Raw genomic sequence first — 19,664 nt, forward strand, 5'->3', positions numbered from 1 at the left:
TGAGAAGAAAACACAGAGAAAAGGCGGGGAAGAGAGGGAGGGGGGGGGGGGGGGGGGGGGCAAACAGGGTACTCCTGGCAGCACCCTAAACAAAGCAGGGAAGGAGACAAGTTTTGATTGCTAATTAGTTCGCTAGAGGCTCACCGAGGCCAAATGACCACATAATCTCCTTTTCACTAGTAGCAGTAGTATCTTCTCTTCACTAGCAGGTGAATTAGTTTCTGTGAATTCTGTCTTGCCTGCTTCCCAAGCAGACCAGAGCAGAGTGAGGTATCTAAACATGTCAGCCTTAAAAGGGTCTCTTTTAAAGCAAAGGACAGAGAAATTATTAAAAGTAAGTTCAGTTATTGAAAGAAATGGCTCTGTATCCCTTAGCCTCCTCTGTCACTGTAACTATACAGATTAGAAAATAAAAACAACTCCCACAATTTATTAATTAATACTCTAACAAGTATCTTCTGTTCTTTCTAATGCTGAATAAGGAAGAATGTCTTTTAATTAAGGTACAGGCCTAGGCTATGATTAGCTACATTGCTGATCCAATTTTACACCTATGCTGATTTCAACTGAATGATACCGCTGTAACATATGATCAGGGACCTCATGAGCTAAGTCTCATCTCTCTCCTTGTGTCCTCTGTGGCTTCCTGAAGGCACAAGAATAATTTTATGTGTCCGAATAGTTGCAGCAACTGTTGATAACATTACCCATTTATGTGTTTATATGAGAGAAGCCTTAAAAAAATTGGCACGCTAAACATCCAGAAGTGTTTCAGAACCTAAAATTACAAAAATATCTTTAAAATCATGAGGAATTTTGTTTATATTTTTAAGTTTTTTTTTTTAAATTTGCCTTATGATTTTTTAGTCTCTCAGGTGTGCCTTCAGCACCTTGCAAAAACACAAGCTAAAGTAATTTATTTTTCTCTTGAAATGAAAGCTTCGCTCCAGCTGAAATAACTTTGTTTTCAAAAGCTGGAGTTGTGGGGAGAAATACCAAAAGTTTCTTTTGTGAGCTTTCAGATTACATAGCCTACTACCATCCCATTCATTAGAAAAATGCTATAGAATACATTTTTTTATAAGAAATATATACAGTTCATGGTTCATTTATCCACTCACTGTGACAATACATTAAAATTACCTTGAATCAACACAGACCAACAGTCTTGACTGTCACCTATAAACAAGAAAAATACCTTATTTCAAGCCTTTCACTGTCAGCAAGTTATTGAAAATATTTTTCCAAAATTTCCCAAACCTCAAACTTCTATCTATCCATGCCTAGTGGGCATGGATAACAAATTAACAAAGTCAGAGATGCAAAGAGTTAGGGCCAATTTATGTTCAATGGAGTTCATGAGTTCAAAGTCAGAGCTGAGAACCCAGCTAAAGCTCACAGTGCCAGCCGCTCACTGAAAACAGTATGTCTGCTTTTAGCTCTGGAAACTATAACCAGAAACTAATGAGCTTTGAGAAAAGCCAGATCAGATGTTCCAGCATCATGCTGCAAACACATGCAACTGGTTTGACATAGCCTTAGCTGAAGTTCAGGAAGCTCCATTAGCTCTCACCTGTGTTGGCCACAACAACCCAAGCTGGTTTCCACAGCTCCTCAGGCTTCAGAAGAGCTGTATCACTTGTGTCCTGCACCAGAATGAATCCTAATTACTGTACTAAAAAAGGATTTTGATTCCGGAGATTCTCTTTTAGTGCCGGATCAATCTAAATCCTTTCATCCGCTGGTCCAACCATATTATAAAGCCTTTCAGATCCTGGAGGGATGGGAGGGGGGCGCCGCACAGAGGTAGCTAATGGCTCTGTATGAAATCCACTTGTGTTTAGATGATCTGATGCCTCTTGGGCAGAAGCTCACTGTGCAATGTCTCACGCTCCTGAATGTCCCACAGTATCCATAGTATTTGTGGTTTTCCTTATCTAGAGATTCACACTAGAAGAGGGAAAGTTGATCTTACATTCTTAAAACTAGAACATATTGCCCTTTTTCCTACATGTACCATGTATTACAGTCAGTCTAAAAATACATTGAGATACTAAAATGTATCAAGAAACTATAAGCATAAAATGCCTACAGGTTTCTAATCTCTTTTGGCATGTCTTTTGCCTCTTTCTGCCTCTCCCTTTGTTTTTTTCCCCTTTTAGTTTAAATTTTATACAAGGAAATCCCACAGGCACATTTATTCATTCTCATTTTTTACTTTATTTTTCTGCCTAGTGTGGTGCAATACTGAAAACAGAAAACCTTAGTTTAGTGGCCTATGTATTGCACTTGATCTCTCAAGTGCAATTGAACATAAAATTAGCCCTGGTCTAAATTTTACTAAAGAGACATCCAGCTGTGCCTCATTTGTATTTTATAGTTTCTAATAAGCTAAGCGGAATAATTGCCAGGCAACTTAAGAATTAGGAAAGTAAAACTGTATTGCAAGAATGTTTCCACAAGCAGAGCAGGTGCTAAAAAAGGCACCAATACCGCATCCCAGCAATTTCAGCAAAGCAAAAATATACTGTAGAATCACAGAAGTTAATTCTAGACAGAGACTCCTCTGCTGGGAAACGCACATGCAGTGTATTACTGAAATTTCTTCTGGAACTGTTCTACAAAATCTACTCAACTTTAATCCCTTCTCTTTACATTGGTCACAAATCCACCTGCTATGACTCTGGTTGTAAACAGTGCCTCCTCAGCATCTCAAGAAATAGGTCTTCCTAGACAGTCATGGAAATATTAAAGATTCCTCCAGTTCTGACATGGAAATGTTGAGAGAAACTGGTTGTTCTGAAACACAGCTACCACAGAAGGAAGTCAGAGGAGGCCACTAGTAATTACTGCAAGGAAACGACAAGAAAAACCCTATGCATTTCATTCTCAGAAAGATGTTTCCTGCATATAAGAGACGGGATGCATCTCACCCAACATCATCCGTTTCACCATTACATATCTAATCTAGGTTAGTCAACGGAGAAAGACAGGTGCTTCCAAAGGACAATGTTTCCCTTTCCAATACAGGTGTCTAAATCAGGTAAGGGAAGTGAAGTGAATTGCTTCAGGTGTTTGGTTGTTTTGTTATTGCTTCTTCTGCATACCCAACTTCCCAGCTCTTCCCTCTTCTATAGAGCTGAGACAGAGTCCCATACAGAGGGAAGAGACAAGTTTTAACTCTCAGAGGCTGAAAGTGATTAATTTTCCTCTGTTTCTCTGTTTTCTGAGGTTTTTCTTCATCCTGCACTAATGTCTCACTTCATATTGTCTTCATTTCTGTATACCCACTTCATGTTGTTTTACCAACACTTTACAAACCAAAACAGATACTGGGCATACAGATACCATGCACATCTGCTTTGATGCAGGATTTTGGAAAAAACAATTTTTTTTCCAAACTGAATGCAGTTTATTTTGTCTTCCAACTATATTCCTTTTCTTCTTTCCATCTTGTTTAGGTGTTTATGATTCCCTTTGAATTAGTATCACCTGTTAATTTTAATATGTTGTTTATTTTTACTTCCAGATCATTAATTAATATATGAAATACTGCAAGCTCTAACCCAGATCTTTGTAGCATCTGCCTCCCTACAATATGATGTTATAAACCTTTTGTTTACAGTTCCCGATTCATGCTGTATCTTATCTGTCAACACCCTTTTCTACATACCTTTGAAATAGTTTATCGAAACTTAAATATCAAAAGCAGTTTTGTAGATTTTGTATGCAATTAAAAACTAGAATAAATAAAATCAGTCAGCATGACATTTACATGAAATATATTTCTATTTCTGTGTTCTCCTTGAGGTGAATCAAATTCATCCTGAGTGTATTTGTCAGGTTAAGCTGTATTCAAATTCTGTCAGAGAGGATCACATTATTTTTCAGTAAAAGTTAAATTGGGTAACATTTCTGTCTATTAAAAACCACTGAACTAGATGAAAACACTTTAAAAGATTATGCTTATTCGTTGATAAAGTAAATCAACACGCACACATATGTAGACAAGCAGAAAGGCCAAATTGTTTGATTTCAGAGTCCTTTCTGTTCACCTTTCGTAATCTCTGTCTTGGTGAAATTCTTGCATAACTCCTTAAGATCTCAAATATCCCCATAAACCTTTGACTTTTACAGTCTTGGATGAGTTCAAATCCATCTTATGAAGCTGTTTCAGGAAGATAACATGCAAGAAATAGATTTGTTCAACACAAGCCACATTTATATCTATGCCCTCTGTCTGTCCATTTTAAGGTCATTCTAGTCCAGGCAAATTTTTAGTGCAGAAGTGAAATCAACAATTCTGTGTCAATAGAAGGAATAAAAAGGCCTTATTTCCATGTAATTCACTGATAATTTAGCTGTCTGCTTTTTGTTACATATCTAAAACTTATAGGAGAGCTTGATAGGTTTATATCCCACAAGTCTGATCTCTATTATGCTTCAAAAATATGAGCAAATGCATCTCATTAACCAGATTTAAATACAGTGGTGACAGAATTCATTTGCCAAATTAACACTCAATTTTGTGAAAATGTTTCATTACATCCCAGATTTTTAAAGGTCTTTAAGGAGTCTAAAATTGGGGGGGGGGGGGGGGGGGGGGGGGGGGGGCCTTTTTTACCACACCCTGTTTTGTGTTGTGGGTGTGGGGATGATAAAGCAACATTGTCCAATTTTACAATAAATGCAGTAAACAAACAAATTCATCAAGTAAGTTCTCACATTTTTCCTGTTTTTCAAAGTATTTCCTTACTTTAAATACAGTAGAATTTGGAAATCTTGCAAATAAAAACTGTAGAATCGTTGATTTAATTACAGCCCAGGGTGAAACAGATTTTCCCAACCAAATCCTTCTTTTTGTGGAGACAAATATAATTTATTTAAAACACAATGTTTATTGCAGGTTTTGCCTTTGATGTAGATCTGTGATAAGCACAGATAAAATAAGGCCTGTTTCTTCCTAATCCAAACTAAAGCATTATACAGATTGGATCAAATTCTTACTCTCCTGGAGTTTGCGGGTGAAATTCTAATAGAGGAATTTTTAAAATTTAAAAAGATTTCTTTATATGTCCTAGATACATTCCTAATTAAGAAAAGAAACCATCAAAACCCTCAGGTATCCATAAATTAATAATACCAGTTTCTACTACTGCGGGCACCAAAATTTAAGTTCTTTGCTGCTATAAGCAAATTCAACAGTGGGAATACATGTGAAAGTTTCACAGACCCTCTGCTGCTACTATGTTAACAAAAGGGTTGTTGCTTTTTTCTTTGCAGGTTATTATGTTTACACTTTTAAAAAAGAAAAGCACAGTATTCTAGGGACTGTGGAGATTTCAGATGCCTTGCAGTTTTCTCATCTTATAATATGCAGTTCATACTCTTATTTTGTTATGACTAAATATATTTTCTACTCAGAGAGAATAGAGGTTGAATAGAGTGTCTAGAGTGCTGTACTAGCAGCTATCCTACTGAATACATCCATTAAAATTTCAAAAAATAAATTAATATCAAAAGTGATAGTTGACTACAGGAGTTGCAGAAAAACCTCACACACACAGTGGTAAAAAAAGACAGATAAAGTTCACTGTAGATAAATGTGATGTAATGTACTTTAAAGGAGCAAATCTAAATTTTCCATACACACTGACAGAATCTGAAATTGCTCAGGAAAGAAATCTTGGAGCTATAAAACATACAAGAAAGACAGCAGTCAGACAGCTAGATAGCTGGACTTCTAAGCAACAAATGCAGAACAAATGAAAAAGCCTCCCTGTATCACAACCAGAAGTCTATGATTCACCCACGTCTTGTATACAGCATGCAGTTACGGTTCCCTGCTGGCTCCTTAAGCTGAGTCTAATTGAACTGAAAAAAAGGTGTACTAAAAAGCAACAAGAATAATCAATCATGATAAAAGCTTCCATGCAAGAAGTAACACAATAAAGCATGACTCTCCAACTCTGAAAGAGACACAGCTAAGGAGGGAACATGAGATAACTTTGTTAGAGATTAAAATACTGGGATTTAGGTGTTCACTGGTGTGCCATTCGTGTAAACTCCCATTATAGTCCATCAACAGAGATCCAGTCAGTAAAGCTGGCAGAGACCTGAAAGCAATTCAGCTCACTGAGGTAGACACCGAGGTCCTGACTCACTTGCCTAATCTCAGAGATCTGATGCCATTTAAGATGCCATAGGCACCTGTAATATCACCATAGGAATTGACAAATATGCCACAGGCTTTGCAGGTTAACTATGCTTTTCCAGAACTAGGCAGATTATGCTCAAATCTCAAATGACATTAGTTTTAGATAGTTCATGAAACTGAGTACAGTCCCTAATGGTTGGTCTGCTAAATTACTCTCTAGGCTCTACTGATTACATTGGCAGCTTGGACATACAGTACACATGAAGAACGCTAAATTAAAGTATCCTTATCTCAAACTGAACCTCATCCATGCCATCCCTACAGTCAAAAGTATAACGGAGAAGGTAAATACCAAATGATCACTCATCACCATTTTCAATATATGAACTACAAAACAGCTAGGAGGTGGCAGATTAAAATAAAGAGAAGACAGTATATCATGCTACATTCAGCTAAGTACAAATGTCCTGTCACAGGAGTCTGTAACACCATAAGGTCACATGGATTCAAGAACTGATTGGACAAATTTATTGAAGAAAAATCCAGTCAGGGCTATTAAGTACTAAGATACTTTGGCAGTCTCTGGAAAACTCACACAAATCACTGGAGGCAGGGAGAATACTTTACACAAGTGCACTAGAGGCATGCCATATTCCTGTAACTCTCTGGGCACCATCAGAGACAAGCTACTGGCTCAGATGGACCTCAGCATGCACTGTTTTTTAAAAGATATTTTTCTTTCAGTTTCTCTCCTCCCTTTCAAATTAGTATCGTAGGAGCCAGAATCAACATATTATTATGTAGTTAAACAGCTACATAATAATACACATAATAATACTACACCATTACCCATGTACCCATATAATTTTTACCAATGGAGCTAGACTGAATACAGCCACTACTCACATTCCCATTTCAGGAAGACATTCTTATTAAGCATATGCATATTAAGCATATGCTAAACACCTCCTGAGATTGCGTCGATGATCACAAAACCAAGAAAATTTAACCACCATTTATCATCAGAAAAAGTGGAAACAGTCTGGGAAATTTAAATTGGCCTGAATAAACAGAGTGGGTCTCTGAGCAACCTGATCTAGTTGAAGATGTCCCTGTTCATTGCAGGAGGGTTGGACTAGATGACCTTAATAGTCCCTTCCAAACCAAACCATTCTATGATTCCATGATAAGGGCCTAGTCCAAATATTAATGCTTACACTAATTTTTAATTATGCTTTAATTTTTAATTTTTAAGCATTAAAATTTAAAGCTTTAAGACCCACAAGTCTCTGACAGCGTCATGTTTATATCGTGAACAATGACTGCGCTGGATGACCAAGAGGCACTTGTCACTACTCCGACTTGACTATACTCCCTGGCCACACCCTGACTGCATTCACACATCTGGGTGCACAAGTGGTCAGGGAGCTGTACTGTTCTCCAACACACATTCCTCCTCTTGAAAGTCAGGGGACAAGGACTGTAAGGTGCATTGCCAAGAGTGTAGTAGCAATGCACTGTAGTTGCATTGCAATGTCCTGTATTTTGAGACAATTCATTATTTTTATGAAATACTAAGGTATATCAGCGTTTAGTAAAAACATTTAAACATTGTAAAAACATTTAAAAGTACCAGCTATAGTTCTTAACAGCCCTGTTATCAAATTCTAGTAGTTCTCTCCTCCTGAATGAAAAAAGCAAAATATTCAACTGTAATCTCATATTTACATCTAAAGGTAGCTCTTATATAACCCTCTAGATGTCAGTGCATAGTCATAACCAAATGCTGCAGCTTCCAAAGACAATTAAAACAGAAGACTTCTCTAGCAGAAACCTGTTTTAAGTTAAAACTGTGTTTAAGTGCCTAAAGGCCAAGTCATACAATATTCTGAATGACAACTACATTAAAAAAGTACAATCTTACTTCAGATGAATTTCACTGAGTTCATTAACTTAAAAAAAAAATCCCTACTTGAAAACAGTCAGTTTGTAGTTTCCTTATGAAATAAAGGCAGTACTTCCTCAGTACTAGGGTTATGTGTGTTCTGCTGCCTCCGAGCCCTTTGGAAGACAAGTGAATATACATTAAGTAAATGCCAAGTCTGAACCAGCACAGCCGAGCCTGAGCTACCGTGCCCCATTGGGAAGCAGGATAAATTAATTCGGTCTTGCTACTGGACTAACTACATTCACACAATTCCTGATGGCTTTAAGCACATGCGAGAAAAAATTGCATGCCTATCTGTTCCTACTAAAAGCACAGGTTAAGTGGTCTTCAGCACCACATAGAGACAGTCTGGTTGTGTACAAGCAGGAAAAACAAGTGAACTGTTACAGTGAGACAGCTAATGTGTTTAAGATGTGACTGTAGAGGTGGCAACAGAGGTAGTTCTACATCAGTGTAACAGCTGTTGTAATAAAACATAAACACTTTTATCTAATGAAGACGTGACTTCAGGGAAAAAATAACAGGATACTTTATGGAAAAAAATATTTCATATACCATACACAATGCTGAAGCGCTCAAAAGCCTAAATACATAGCTTTAGAATATTTAAGTGAGAATGTCTTAAGCTGAGTTGGCATTGACTTCTAACTTGAGTACAATTTCCTCAGTTGTAAAATATTGGCATCTACATACTGGTTAAAGAAAATGTTAGGAGAGAGGTACAGTTATAGTGTCACTGAAAAGGGTACTTTTATACATTATCCATGAAGAAAAGATAGAATACGAAAAAACTATAACCTTGCAATTTTCTTTTGTGCAATTAATGGATCACTATATATTTTATTACCTATGGCCTGTAATGCGCATAGTAATGAAACACACAACATTTTGTATATAAACATTAACTAGGGTTCCTTGAAAATGTGACTTGAATTTAGTATATAGTTTCCATTATAAAGTAGCTTTGAGTTGTCGATTACTAAGCCTGTCAGATTTTCTGCAAACTTGGTATAGTCAGTGACAAATTTGTATGGTAAGAAGGTAATTCCCATACAAAGATGCCATTCTTTTACCCTAAATTCATTTCAATGACAATTTCTAGCCTTGCAAATAATAAGATTCTGGGTTACTTCCTAATAGAAATAGTGGCTTTAATACTGCTTTTGACTAGCTGGTCAATACAATTATATGACATAGCACATGGATTTTATGATCCAGGAGTTCCCTTTTAGTTCTGTAAGGAAAACGTAGTGATGTCAAGTTAAGAAATCTTAGTCTGCACATTTTTGTCAGCCGGTAGGCAAAAATAATGCTAGCTTTGAAATCTTGATAGAAAATTCTACATAAAAATCATGAAAACAAATACATCATCAAGTAAAGTACATGGGGATATTGACAGCTGACTTTGTCAGTCTTGTTAGTACATAATGTAAACAGTTTTATAAAAAGATTCTTTCTATTTACCTACATGGAAACCATTTTTTATATTCCTTGCCCAAAGGAAAAAATATTGTTGCTCCAAAAGCATGATCCTAGTTTTTATGCTGTTCCATTTTGCTTCATTTCTGTAGAATACCGAATACCTCTCTAGAGAACTGAGATCAAAAAGCCTCAAGCACACAGGAGAGTTCTGGTAGCATAACAACTAACTGCCTATCAGCTGAGCCACTGTAAGCATTGGTTACTGAGTACTGTTAACACATCACAGTAAATAAGGTCAATAAACTTAGCTTAAACTACGTGAAAAAGGCAATATATTTCAACTAGAAACATGAGTTAGACAACAGAGTGCTCCATTACAGTTGCTCAGTTGGTAGGTGCTTCCAGAGTAAGCCATTAGAATTTGATCATATTTCATTCATAAACCTATCAGCCATTTTTTTTAATGGCAAATAAAACAGGAAAGGTTAAAAGATCTAATGTATAGCCATGCTGCATAACACCAGAGTGGTGTAAGCACTCACACACATACCAGGCCACTTGCTAATTCTGTAAATTTCCACCCATACAGTGAAGCTAATAGAACTAAATATGAGCATACGCTCATACATATCTCATACACTTCTGTGCAAAAGTCAGACATCCTTCCTTAAATAACTAATGAAATCGGGTTTTGCTTATCTGGCTGATTTTCCTCTGAAGCTTATTAAATAATATTAATATATAATATTAATATTTAATATTAATAAATAATATTAAATAATGTTCATATTTTCTACCCTGTTGAATGAGTTGAGGGGCAATAAACCTCCTGGTGACTGGTGGTGATAAGCAGCCAGAGTGTGTAACATTTTCAACTGCTCCACATAGAGTCATTAAGGAACATCTGCCTATGCTGCTGCTTCTAGAAGAGGAACACACTTGATCCCCTTTGACATTTCTTTCCCCGAAGGAAAAAAAGGTTTTTAACTGTGTTTTACCAGCAATTACCTGCATCAGCACTCTCTTCCTCTGTTAAGACTCACAGTATCCAACATAGATACACAAAATTCTTGCCAGACTGCTTGATTTTTTTACTAACAATCTACTTGACCAGAAATACTGCAATTTAAAATATGCTGCTTACAACAAGGCTCCCAAATTCCCAATACAGAGTCAGATGAACCCCTAGGGAAAATGAGTTTGAGGGTAACTATATACTCTCATTAAAAACAATTCTCCATTGGTATCCAGGAATCTGTCTCTAAGAACAAAACAGAACCGTTTTGTGGCTTAGGTAGCTCTCTGATCACCATGTAATGTCACCATCCTAGTTATTTGTACTAGGCTTCGTTCCAGAACTGCAGTTCAGAACAGAGGGTTTGGTTTGAGCCCCACTGGCAGAGGTCTGAAAAGAAGCCTGAATAACATGGATATCTGCAGTGTATCTAGTTCTTGCCAGCCCTGCTCGAACTGCATTTTCAATGAAAGCTGATCCACTCTCCTCAGCACTCCTCTTCAAGACTTCATTTGCATTTCTCATCCTATCTCAAGTAAAAAGGACTGTCCTGAGAATCCATTAGCACATGAAAATCCTGTAATAGCCAATGGATGTTTGAAATCCATAGCTTGAGGCAGCAGGGAGTGACACCCAAAGCGTCTTATAAAAGTCACCATGCATTTTAAACTGCATGTTATTGCTAAACAGATCAGAAATACAAAGAACTGGCAAGCGCAAAACAGCATGCCAAGGATCCAATGTCTGATGGAGAAGTCTAAACTTAATTACTGGTACGAAGTCATGCATTCTGCTACAATCATAAGAACACACTAACTTCAAGTCCCTATTAATTTGAATGCACTAGTGTGTAGAAAGGTACCTACCAACTAAATGTGTGATTCGTATATGTGAATGATAACCACAGATGGACATTCCCATTTGCAAGCAGAATGTTTGTGTTCTAATTTCTGTAAGTTCATAAATCAAAGCATAGCTCATCTGAAAATAGCTGTAATGTTATCCGATTTTAAGGTCAAAATTCAGAAGGCCTAGAGAGCTCTCATCCAAACTCACTAATCTTACCAGGGCTTTTAAACTTTTTACTTGCATCCATGGGAACAAAAAATTTCAGTTTGCACTTTTTAATATACCCTTTTTTCTAATATATATATTTTTCAAACAAAACCTGGTTGTCCCACATATTCATTTGGCACTGTGAGCTGAGGCTTTAAAAGCAAAACCTAAACTGTACAATTAATAATAAAACCCTGCCATATTTTCATTAGTGTACTTCAAACGTGGGCAGACATGTCTAATGGTAAACAAGGATCTCTGGCCACTTCTGCCTTGAAATGCAAAGGCCACCTTACTTTTGCGGAAAGAGGAGGGCAGAGCAGAACAGGGAGCCTGACTGAACTTACAAATATGCTCATTTTTTGCTCATTGTGATAGCTCAATGTGGAAATACAATGTATGTTCTAGATGTCAACAGTGGAAAAAGCCAACCTGTGTGAGAAGGGCCAGGCATCTAAAAATACTTATAAATGGGCTACAAAAAGCAGTAGCTTGCTGCCGAAAGCAAACGAAACATTTCTAAAGGTTTGTATTTTTGCTGCTACAGCCAAAAAGGCACAGAACAGAAAAATGCACGACTAAAGGTATGAAAACTTACTATATTCTCCCTCTCCAAAAGTAGAAATAGCAGGGCAGTAGAATGGGAGCAGCTTTCAGGATCTCTATCCTGATTACCTATGGGGATTCCCTGTACCAACCCACGTCTTAAAATGTAATCAGCACTTCATACAACAATGGAAACTCAATCACCTCACCCAGTTTGGTTCTGCTGTTGATGCCTTCGCACACCCCTCCTTTACCTTTGTGAGTAGGAGGAGGCCACTACTGACTATGTAACAAAGAAACAGAATGTAAGTCAAGCTCTGTATCCTACACCTAATTCAAACATTTTGTATTCATTTCTCCTGGCACAACGGAGTGGATGAGTAATTAAATCATTATCTTCCCATCAATGAAAATCTAACATCACTGGGACAGGAAGTTGCAGCTGTATAACAACAGACAGCAGTATTGCATATTAGGTTAGAAACGGGAAAGGAAAGCGCTACAGGCAATTCAAGGTTAGGAGGGATTTTATTATAATTATCCTGACTGTAATATAGCGAAGAAAACAGTGATTTGAAAAGGAGCTCTCAAAGTTCCTAGGCCAAAAATGATTATAACAAATTTTCCATATAGCCATTTTTCAGCTAATCTGGTCCAGATTTTGCTTCTCAGATGTCTGCTGTTGGTACAGCATTAGTCTACCCAGAAATTAGAAGGGAAAGCTTATGATTAGCTTATGATTATTAATTCCAATTCTGCCATGAGTTCTCTGTCAGTGTAGTGTTATTGCAGAGAAAAATGGTTCTTAAAGGCCACATTGCAAAACAGAATGATTTGCTTTTCAGAAGTACTTTTTTGAGCTTCAGGTATAAATCGTCTTTATTTCAGATGACTGAAAAGTATCCAGAGGGGAAATTCTATTAAAAGTAAAGAAATCACCCCACACACATTTTAACAGTAGAAATTTAGCAAAAGCATCTGAAAAAAAACACTGCAATAAAACATTGCCATGACCCTTTGCATTGGGATGATTTTTTCCCCCCCTTTTGCTGCTAAAATAGCAGAACTTTCTTCCCCAACCCAAAGACAAGCTTTATAAAGTAATATAAGAGTTTTCAGAAAGGATGAGATCTTTTTTCCTCAAAATTTAGTTCAGATTAGAGAGACTTTAAAAAGAATCACTTTATATAAAAAGGAAGGCACAGAAATCTCTACAGAAAATGAGTTTAGCTTGAGAGTTGAAAATTTTGAACAAGTGTTTCTTTGCACAGATCTCATCATTATGCTCTAAGTCTGCTGTTCAGAAATGGATCGCCCAGAAAGAGGGAGCTGGTGATTCCTCAACTCTTGTTACTGTGAAGCATAAGCTATCAATTAATAGAGATCCAGCTATTGCTTTTCTATTAGAAAAGGTAATACTGTTATTTTTTTGAGTGATACTTATGGACAAATTTTACTTAGTGTGCACAATAGATCAAAGACAGCAAGTGAGTACCAGATGGAAAATAAGGAAACAACTCAGGACATCTTAATCTAATTTACAGTCATCTTTCATGTAAATTTCACTGTGGTTGAGGAATCAGGAATGTTATCAATAAACAGAAAGTGCTTCTCTCTAAGAATTTTTTACGGACTTCATTGCTCAAACGTATCAGTATTCAAAATAATAAAAAATTTGATGTTTATTTGTATAGTTTTCTTTCAGTTACTACAGAATGAAAATGTACCTTGAAGAGTAATGTGTGCATTCATGGGCAAAAAGTAAGGATCAGATTGTGTACAAATACTATTATACAAACATACAATCAAAGCACCGGTAAAGTAAGTATTGTTATAGTACAGTAAGTATAATATAGCAAGTATATATGTAAATATAGGTAGCATTTGTGTATGCGTTCATACACGATATACATTATCAAATACAGTCATCATTAATGAGAATGGCACTGTAACTAGTAAGCCATTCTAACTTGAACATCTTAATGATCTCCTATTGTTATACCTGTATTTTTAGCCACTGCTTTTTCATTGTCAGTGTTTTTTCATCGCTAAAATGTCTTTACCAATCGCAGTGAGGTTACAGAACATGTAAAAGCTGGATTAGTGAACAAGGGTAGGAAATAGGTTTTTCTCACTGACAAAGGTGCAGCATAAAAATAGCTTAAAAGATAACTGCCACCTCCTACAGATTTTTCTCTTATTTCTTAACATGGTGTGGAAAATGTTCAAAATATTTTGTAGTGTATGTCGGTATTGACTAAAAGTTTTACTACAATATACTACGTAATGTAGTCCTGACTCTTTTCCAACTCCTGTCTTTCACGAATGTCGTTTAAAGTATCTCTACTTACGCACATCAGGAACAATTAAGTACAAGACAACAAGTAATATTGTACTTTAGTACCACAGTTCGGCTGCAGCTTTGCAACAATATTACTCGAGAACCTATAAAACGCAAATGAATTGCCATCTTCATAATTCAGGGAAAAAAGCAGATACCGTCAATCCCTCCGAGCAGCACACAGACAAACCCTATGTCTTCGCAGAGCTTGAGATCTTCTCGCTATTGCTGCACGCTAATTAGAATAGTTAAGTGCGAGACGTCAGCCACAAAGGCAACCCGCTAAGGTTGGTTTGTAGCACCCGCGAGGGAACTGTTTGAAAGGAAGTTTGTGCACACCAATGTTTTCAGCAACCGCCTTGTAAGAGAGGACCGGTTTCCCTTCCCTCCTCTCAGACAGGGGCCATCAGAGGAGGCAGCTCCGAGCCAGCCCCGCCGCCTCTGGCCAGGGCAGCCTCACCTCCCCGGGAAGGCTGCAACAGCGAGACTTACCTTAGTGAGCTGGGCGATCTTCTTGCACATTTTCATGTGCATTTCCTGATTGCATTCCTCTGCCGAGCTGCTGCGAGCAGCTTTAGATCCATTGCAAGTCCCGGGCTGATGAATCTTGTTTATGCCAGAGGCCATTAGGCTTGAAATATTGTAATCAAGTCTGTCTGTGTACGCTCCGGGTGGTGCGATCCTGTCCCTGCTGCCGGCCTCCCCCGGCGCGCTGCACGCACTCAAACCCCCATAGCACTGGAGGAACTTCAGCCCCGAACAGGGCCAGCTCCAGCCGCCGCCGCGCTCCCTTCTGTGCAGATGTCCCAATCCTTCAGCAGAACACCCAGGCGAGGAGGCAGAGAACAGCATGTGCAAACATCCTGATCGGGATTTTTTTTTCCCTCCCCTTCTCTTCAAATGGTTGAGCGTCTGCCAGGAGAAGATGCCAGCGGCTGGATACTACAAATTCCCCACAGGAGACACTGAGCCAGCCATACAAGCAGCAGCACAGACGTTGCTGGGGATCTCTTACAGAAATCATCTGCAGATTAAATCATGTTACCTTCTTGGGCTGCCAAAGGATTGCAGAGGTCATCAGAGAGGACCGTGTTGGCACCCTTCATAAGCTCTGCTATTTTGGGAATCCTCTCTAAGTCCGGATGGACCAATAAAGAGATGAAGAAAACCTTGTTCAATTTTTGCTGCTCAGCTGAAAGCAGAATGGAGCAGTTCTTACAGCTAAGAGGCACACTTGAGCACAGCTGAGCCCGGGAGCAGTGTCCAGGATGGTCCACCTGCCTTATCCAAAGAGACTGGTCAGTTAAACTAAAGGCATTGGAAAGGTGCAGAAGAAAACTGACAATATTACAGGTAATTTTTTTTTCATCTGCAAGCCATTCCCTCTCTTCAAAGAGACCAGGCTTGGTCGTGGCTACATGTAAAAATAAATAAAAGGACAGAAAGGGCAGAAAAAAGGGCACAAAAAAGGCAAGCTATTAAGATAACGGGATTTTTAAAGAAGAATGGTTCAGTAAAGTGTTATGCAAGTAGAAAATGGTTAGTGGACACATTTAAACAAGCCTAGAAGAGAAAGGGGAAGGAGGAGAAGGCAAAGTAGGGTGAAGTCAGAGCAGCGGAGAAGAGGAAAATGGAGAAAGAACAGGTAAGAGAAGCTGAGCGTTGCTCAACACCCCTTCGATGTGTCGCTGCAGCCAGTACAAGAGCAGGCCGAGGGCCCCATCTCAGCTCACACTGGCTTGCAGCCCGCCAGAGGGGACATGAGGCTGCCTCTTCCCCCCCCCCACCCCAGCAGGTAAGGCAGCTTTCCTGTCTCACCTCCTGGCAGTACTTTCCATCCTTCTCGGGCAAGAAGCTTTCACTTTGCTAGTGGTGAGTTTGAAAAAAGAGCTTCCTTCGGACTATCAGAATTGGGAAGGAGGATTACATGGTGTCAGCTAAGGGCAGGGCAAAAGGAAAAACGGAAATCCTCTCTGAGGGCAAAAAGAGATGAAGCACTCTTAAGAATAAACACTCCAAGAGGAAGAAGAATGCCTGCAGGCAGCGGGGGAGGAGGAGGAGTGAGAAGATGTAAGAAGAGAAGACCTTGGGACAGAGAAACCAAACCCTTAAATTGCTGGGAGAAAAGGAGGGACTCTAAATCTCCGGAGGCAGAAAGAATCTTCACTCCAGGAGTGAGAGGAAATGAAGACTGACTGAGAAACGCAGCGTGGGAGAAGGGAAAGGCCAGGAAGGAAAACAAAGATGGTCACAGTTGCTGGGAGATGCTAAGCAGGGAAGAGAAGTTTAGCCCAGACAGAACATTAATAAGAAAAGGTAGGAAATAGAGCCTTATACACAGGAATGACTAAGTATAGTTTCTTCATTCACTGGCATTAGTGTCCAAGATGCTGCTGCTTGTGACTGGAACTTTTTCTATGACTAGGGCATAAGGACACGCCATTGTCAATTGTCTGGTATCTGGTAAGACATATACTCACACTTAAGTTTAACTCAGTTAATATGGTCATAATATCTTCTCTACATGGTCATCAATTTGAGAAAAAGTGTAGGAACTTAATTATATGTAAAATTTTTATAAAACTGACATGCTTATTAGGACAATCAAGAGAATACAAAGGGCTAGAACAATTTCCTAGCACCTTGTTTCCTCAGAAAAAGAACAAAACTGAGTGAAAATAGAAAGCAAATTAAGAAAAATGCAAAAGGTCTTAAAAGTACTTATAATAAGTTACCTGTGTTATTGCTCTACTAGACAGATAGTAACATTCATGTTTTTTCTACTGAATAGCAGACGACACACTGGACCTGAATGCATGGTTGGACAGAGACTTGAGACATTTACACAGGCATAGACAGAGCAGAGGAGCACAGATCTCCAGGTACGCTGGGAAAGGAATAAACCACTGAGACATATTCAAGCAGGCAGTTTATGTATTTTGGGGGGTTAGAGGGAAAAACTTGAGGCTTTCGTACAAGATGGGGTGTTAGCAGAACATAATTTGTCACTGGTAAATTATTCTGAGTCCAGACAAGACTTGTCAGTCAAACATTGGAAAAGCTTCATTCAGATCTCATGCACCAGAAAATGCAACCACAGAACATAAATTCATAGGTGACTCAAGTTCATTAGTTCCACCACTCAAAAAATCCACTTGATTTCAATAACAGAATTTCAGCAGATAATGCCAGAGCTTTTCAATGAGAATTTGACCTATTTTTTTCTTCCAATTGATCTAGGGATCACCTATAGATAGGATGACAAAGCAAAGACACCACAAAGCATAATTTAAGTGTGTACTATACAAATGTGGGTTTTGTGAGAACCACACGGAACACATAGGAAGATTACAGAATGTTCTTGAACTTGGGGCAGTATATGGCAAAGATAGTTTAAAATACAAATTAAAAGTCTAAACAGAAAACACACATGCACACTTCTGCTTGAATTATGATTGCTGCATTAGTTTTAAGTAAATTATGAGAGAAGGTGGTCATAGCACTACTATAAGTCTATGAGTAACTGTACACAGGTTTATAGCTTTACAGATTCATTAACTAATTTACCTTTTTATTATAAAAAACAAGTCATATATGAGTAAAAGACTATAAGTCTTCCATTTTCGGTACCTGCTGCTTGCTGAGTATGCAGACTATATAGCTTCTGAAATCTTTATAATCCCTCTTTGCAGTCCTTCTAACTCAGCCAACTGTGGTATGCATAATAGAGTTGAGAGACCTTTGTTCTACAAACTTTAGTCTTCTCAACCTTTGAATTTGGAAAATCATAGCACATAGACTATCATTATATGAGAGCATGTTCTTTCTCTTACTTTGATGGTGGATTGGGCCATTATTACACAACAAAAATTAGATGTTCTGTTCATTACATCCTTCCAAAATTTGTGTTCGGGTCTGGTTTTTTAATAATATAATATTGAAGGAATATTTACTGTTCTCAATCAGTGAGGAAATAAATAGGGCTTCTGATGAGCTTTGACTTGGAATCAAATCCTTTCTTGTTTTAGAGGCACATGTGGGAGAACCAAAAATTGAATTACTTTCCTCCTTCTATAATGTTTTTGTAAGGCTTTTCTCCCTCTGTCAAAAAGAAAAGAAACAACTTGGAACAAAATCTGCATGCAAAGTAAGTAACTTTTGAGTTCTTACCTTTTTTCTATGGTACCAAAGCAATTTGTCATTGCTAGGTTAACATAAAAGCACTTTGTCCTGTCACATATTTAGTCCATAAGAGTGACTCAGATGTCAGAAACATTCTCCGACAGCTGATCAGTCAATGCCAGTAAATCTTTAAAAGTGCCTCTAAGTCAACATCATCAGGATTGTCAAATGAGAAAAGGTGCGATTCTGGACATGGTTATTACAAAATCCTTGCCACCAAGCAAATTAGCTTTAAATGCCTGAAACAAATTTCAGGTAGGCTTTCATAATACATATATAAAATTCTTAACACCCCGCATGATTCAAACATCAGTATAATTTAAGTAAGGTGTGACCCATATGGATCGAACTCACCCAGTTTACCTCCCTATCTCAACTGAAACCTAAATCCATCAATTCAGCATTATTTATACCTACACATAAAAATCTTTGTGTCATGTACAAGGTAAGACTAGCTACTATTAAAAGACCCACACACCCTGAAGACATAAAGAAGATATTTCTGTTGCAAATGTTTAACACATAAGTTTGCTCCTTTGTTTAACATATTACAAACAGCTTTCCCAAAACACAATTAATACAGAGCCCAATTCTTCCACTATTTGTCTGAATACCAGTACTACTGACGTCAGTGGAATTTATTTTTTTTTTAATACATGAGGGCAAAGTTAAACTGATCCCCCAGATTACACTCTTCTGCTACTTTGCAGTCCAATAAAATTTGCATTTGAAAATGGTAGAACAATACAGTTAGTCATTAACTGTCACGTTACGTTTCAAATGACAAAACGGTAACAATAAAATGGATTTAAAACTTCTCAAGTTAGTGAGTGTCTCAACAAAGGAAGATGCAGCCCTAAGTGAGATTCTAATTTAATTCATAAATCACTACCCTCATTATTGATCCCCATTTAAATTCATTTTGGTCCCAAAGCAGCTTTTTGACCCCAGAATACAGGATTCAGGGACTGTTTTTCCCTTCTTACAGGAAAAAAAA

General features: G+C 37.9%; 1 protein-coding gene across 5 annotated transcripts in view; it reads right to left on the reverse strand.

Annotated features, from left to right (window-relative positions):
- The window catches only part of FAM184B (family with sequence similarity 184 member B), a 52,223-nt gene extending 36,906 nt beyond the window's left edge, over positions 1-15,317 (reverse strand). For 2 of the 5 annotated variants that reach the window (XM_009279120.2, XM_009279119.2), the window contains exon 1: positions 14,978-15,316. In XM_009279120.2, coding sequence (XP_009277395.1) covers positions 14,978-15,112 — 135 coding nt within the window. In that variant the 5' untranslated portion in view covers positions 15,113-15,316. Of the gene's footprint in view, positions 1-14,977 lie in introns of all 5 variants that reach the window. The other 3 variants (XM_009279121.2, XM_019472018.1, XM_009279122.2) reach the window with 3 other exon arrangements.
- Positions 15,318-19,664: the final 4,347 nt, after the last annotated feature.

This window comes from Aptenodytes forsteri, unplaced genomic scaffold (genome assembly GCF_000699145.1).
Source record: "Aptenodytes forsteri isolate BGI_AS27 unplaced genomic scaffold, ASM69914v1 Scaffold242, whole genome shotgun sequence".
Lineage (NCBI taxonomy): Eukaryota > Metazoa > Chordata > Aves > Sphenisciformes > Spheniscidae > Aptenodytes > Aptenodytes forsteri.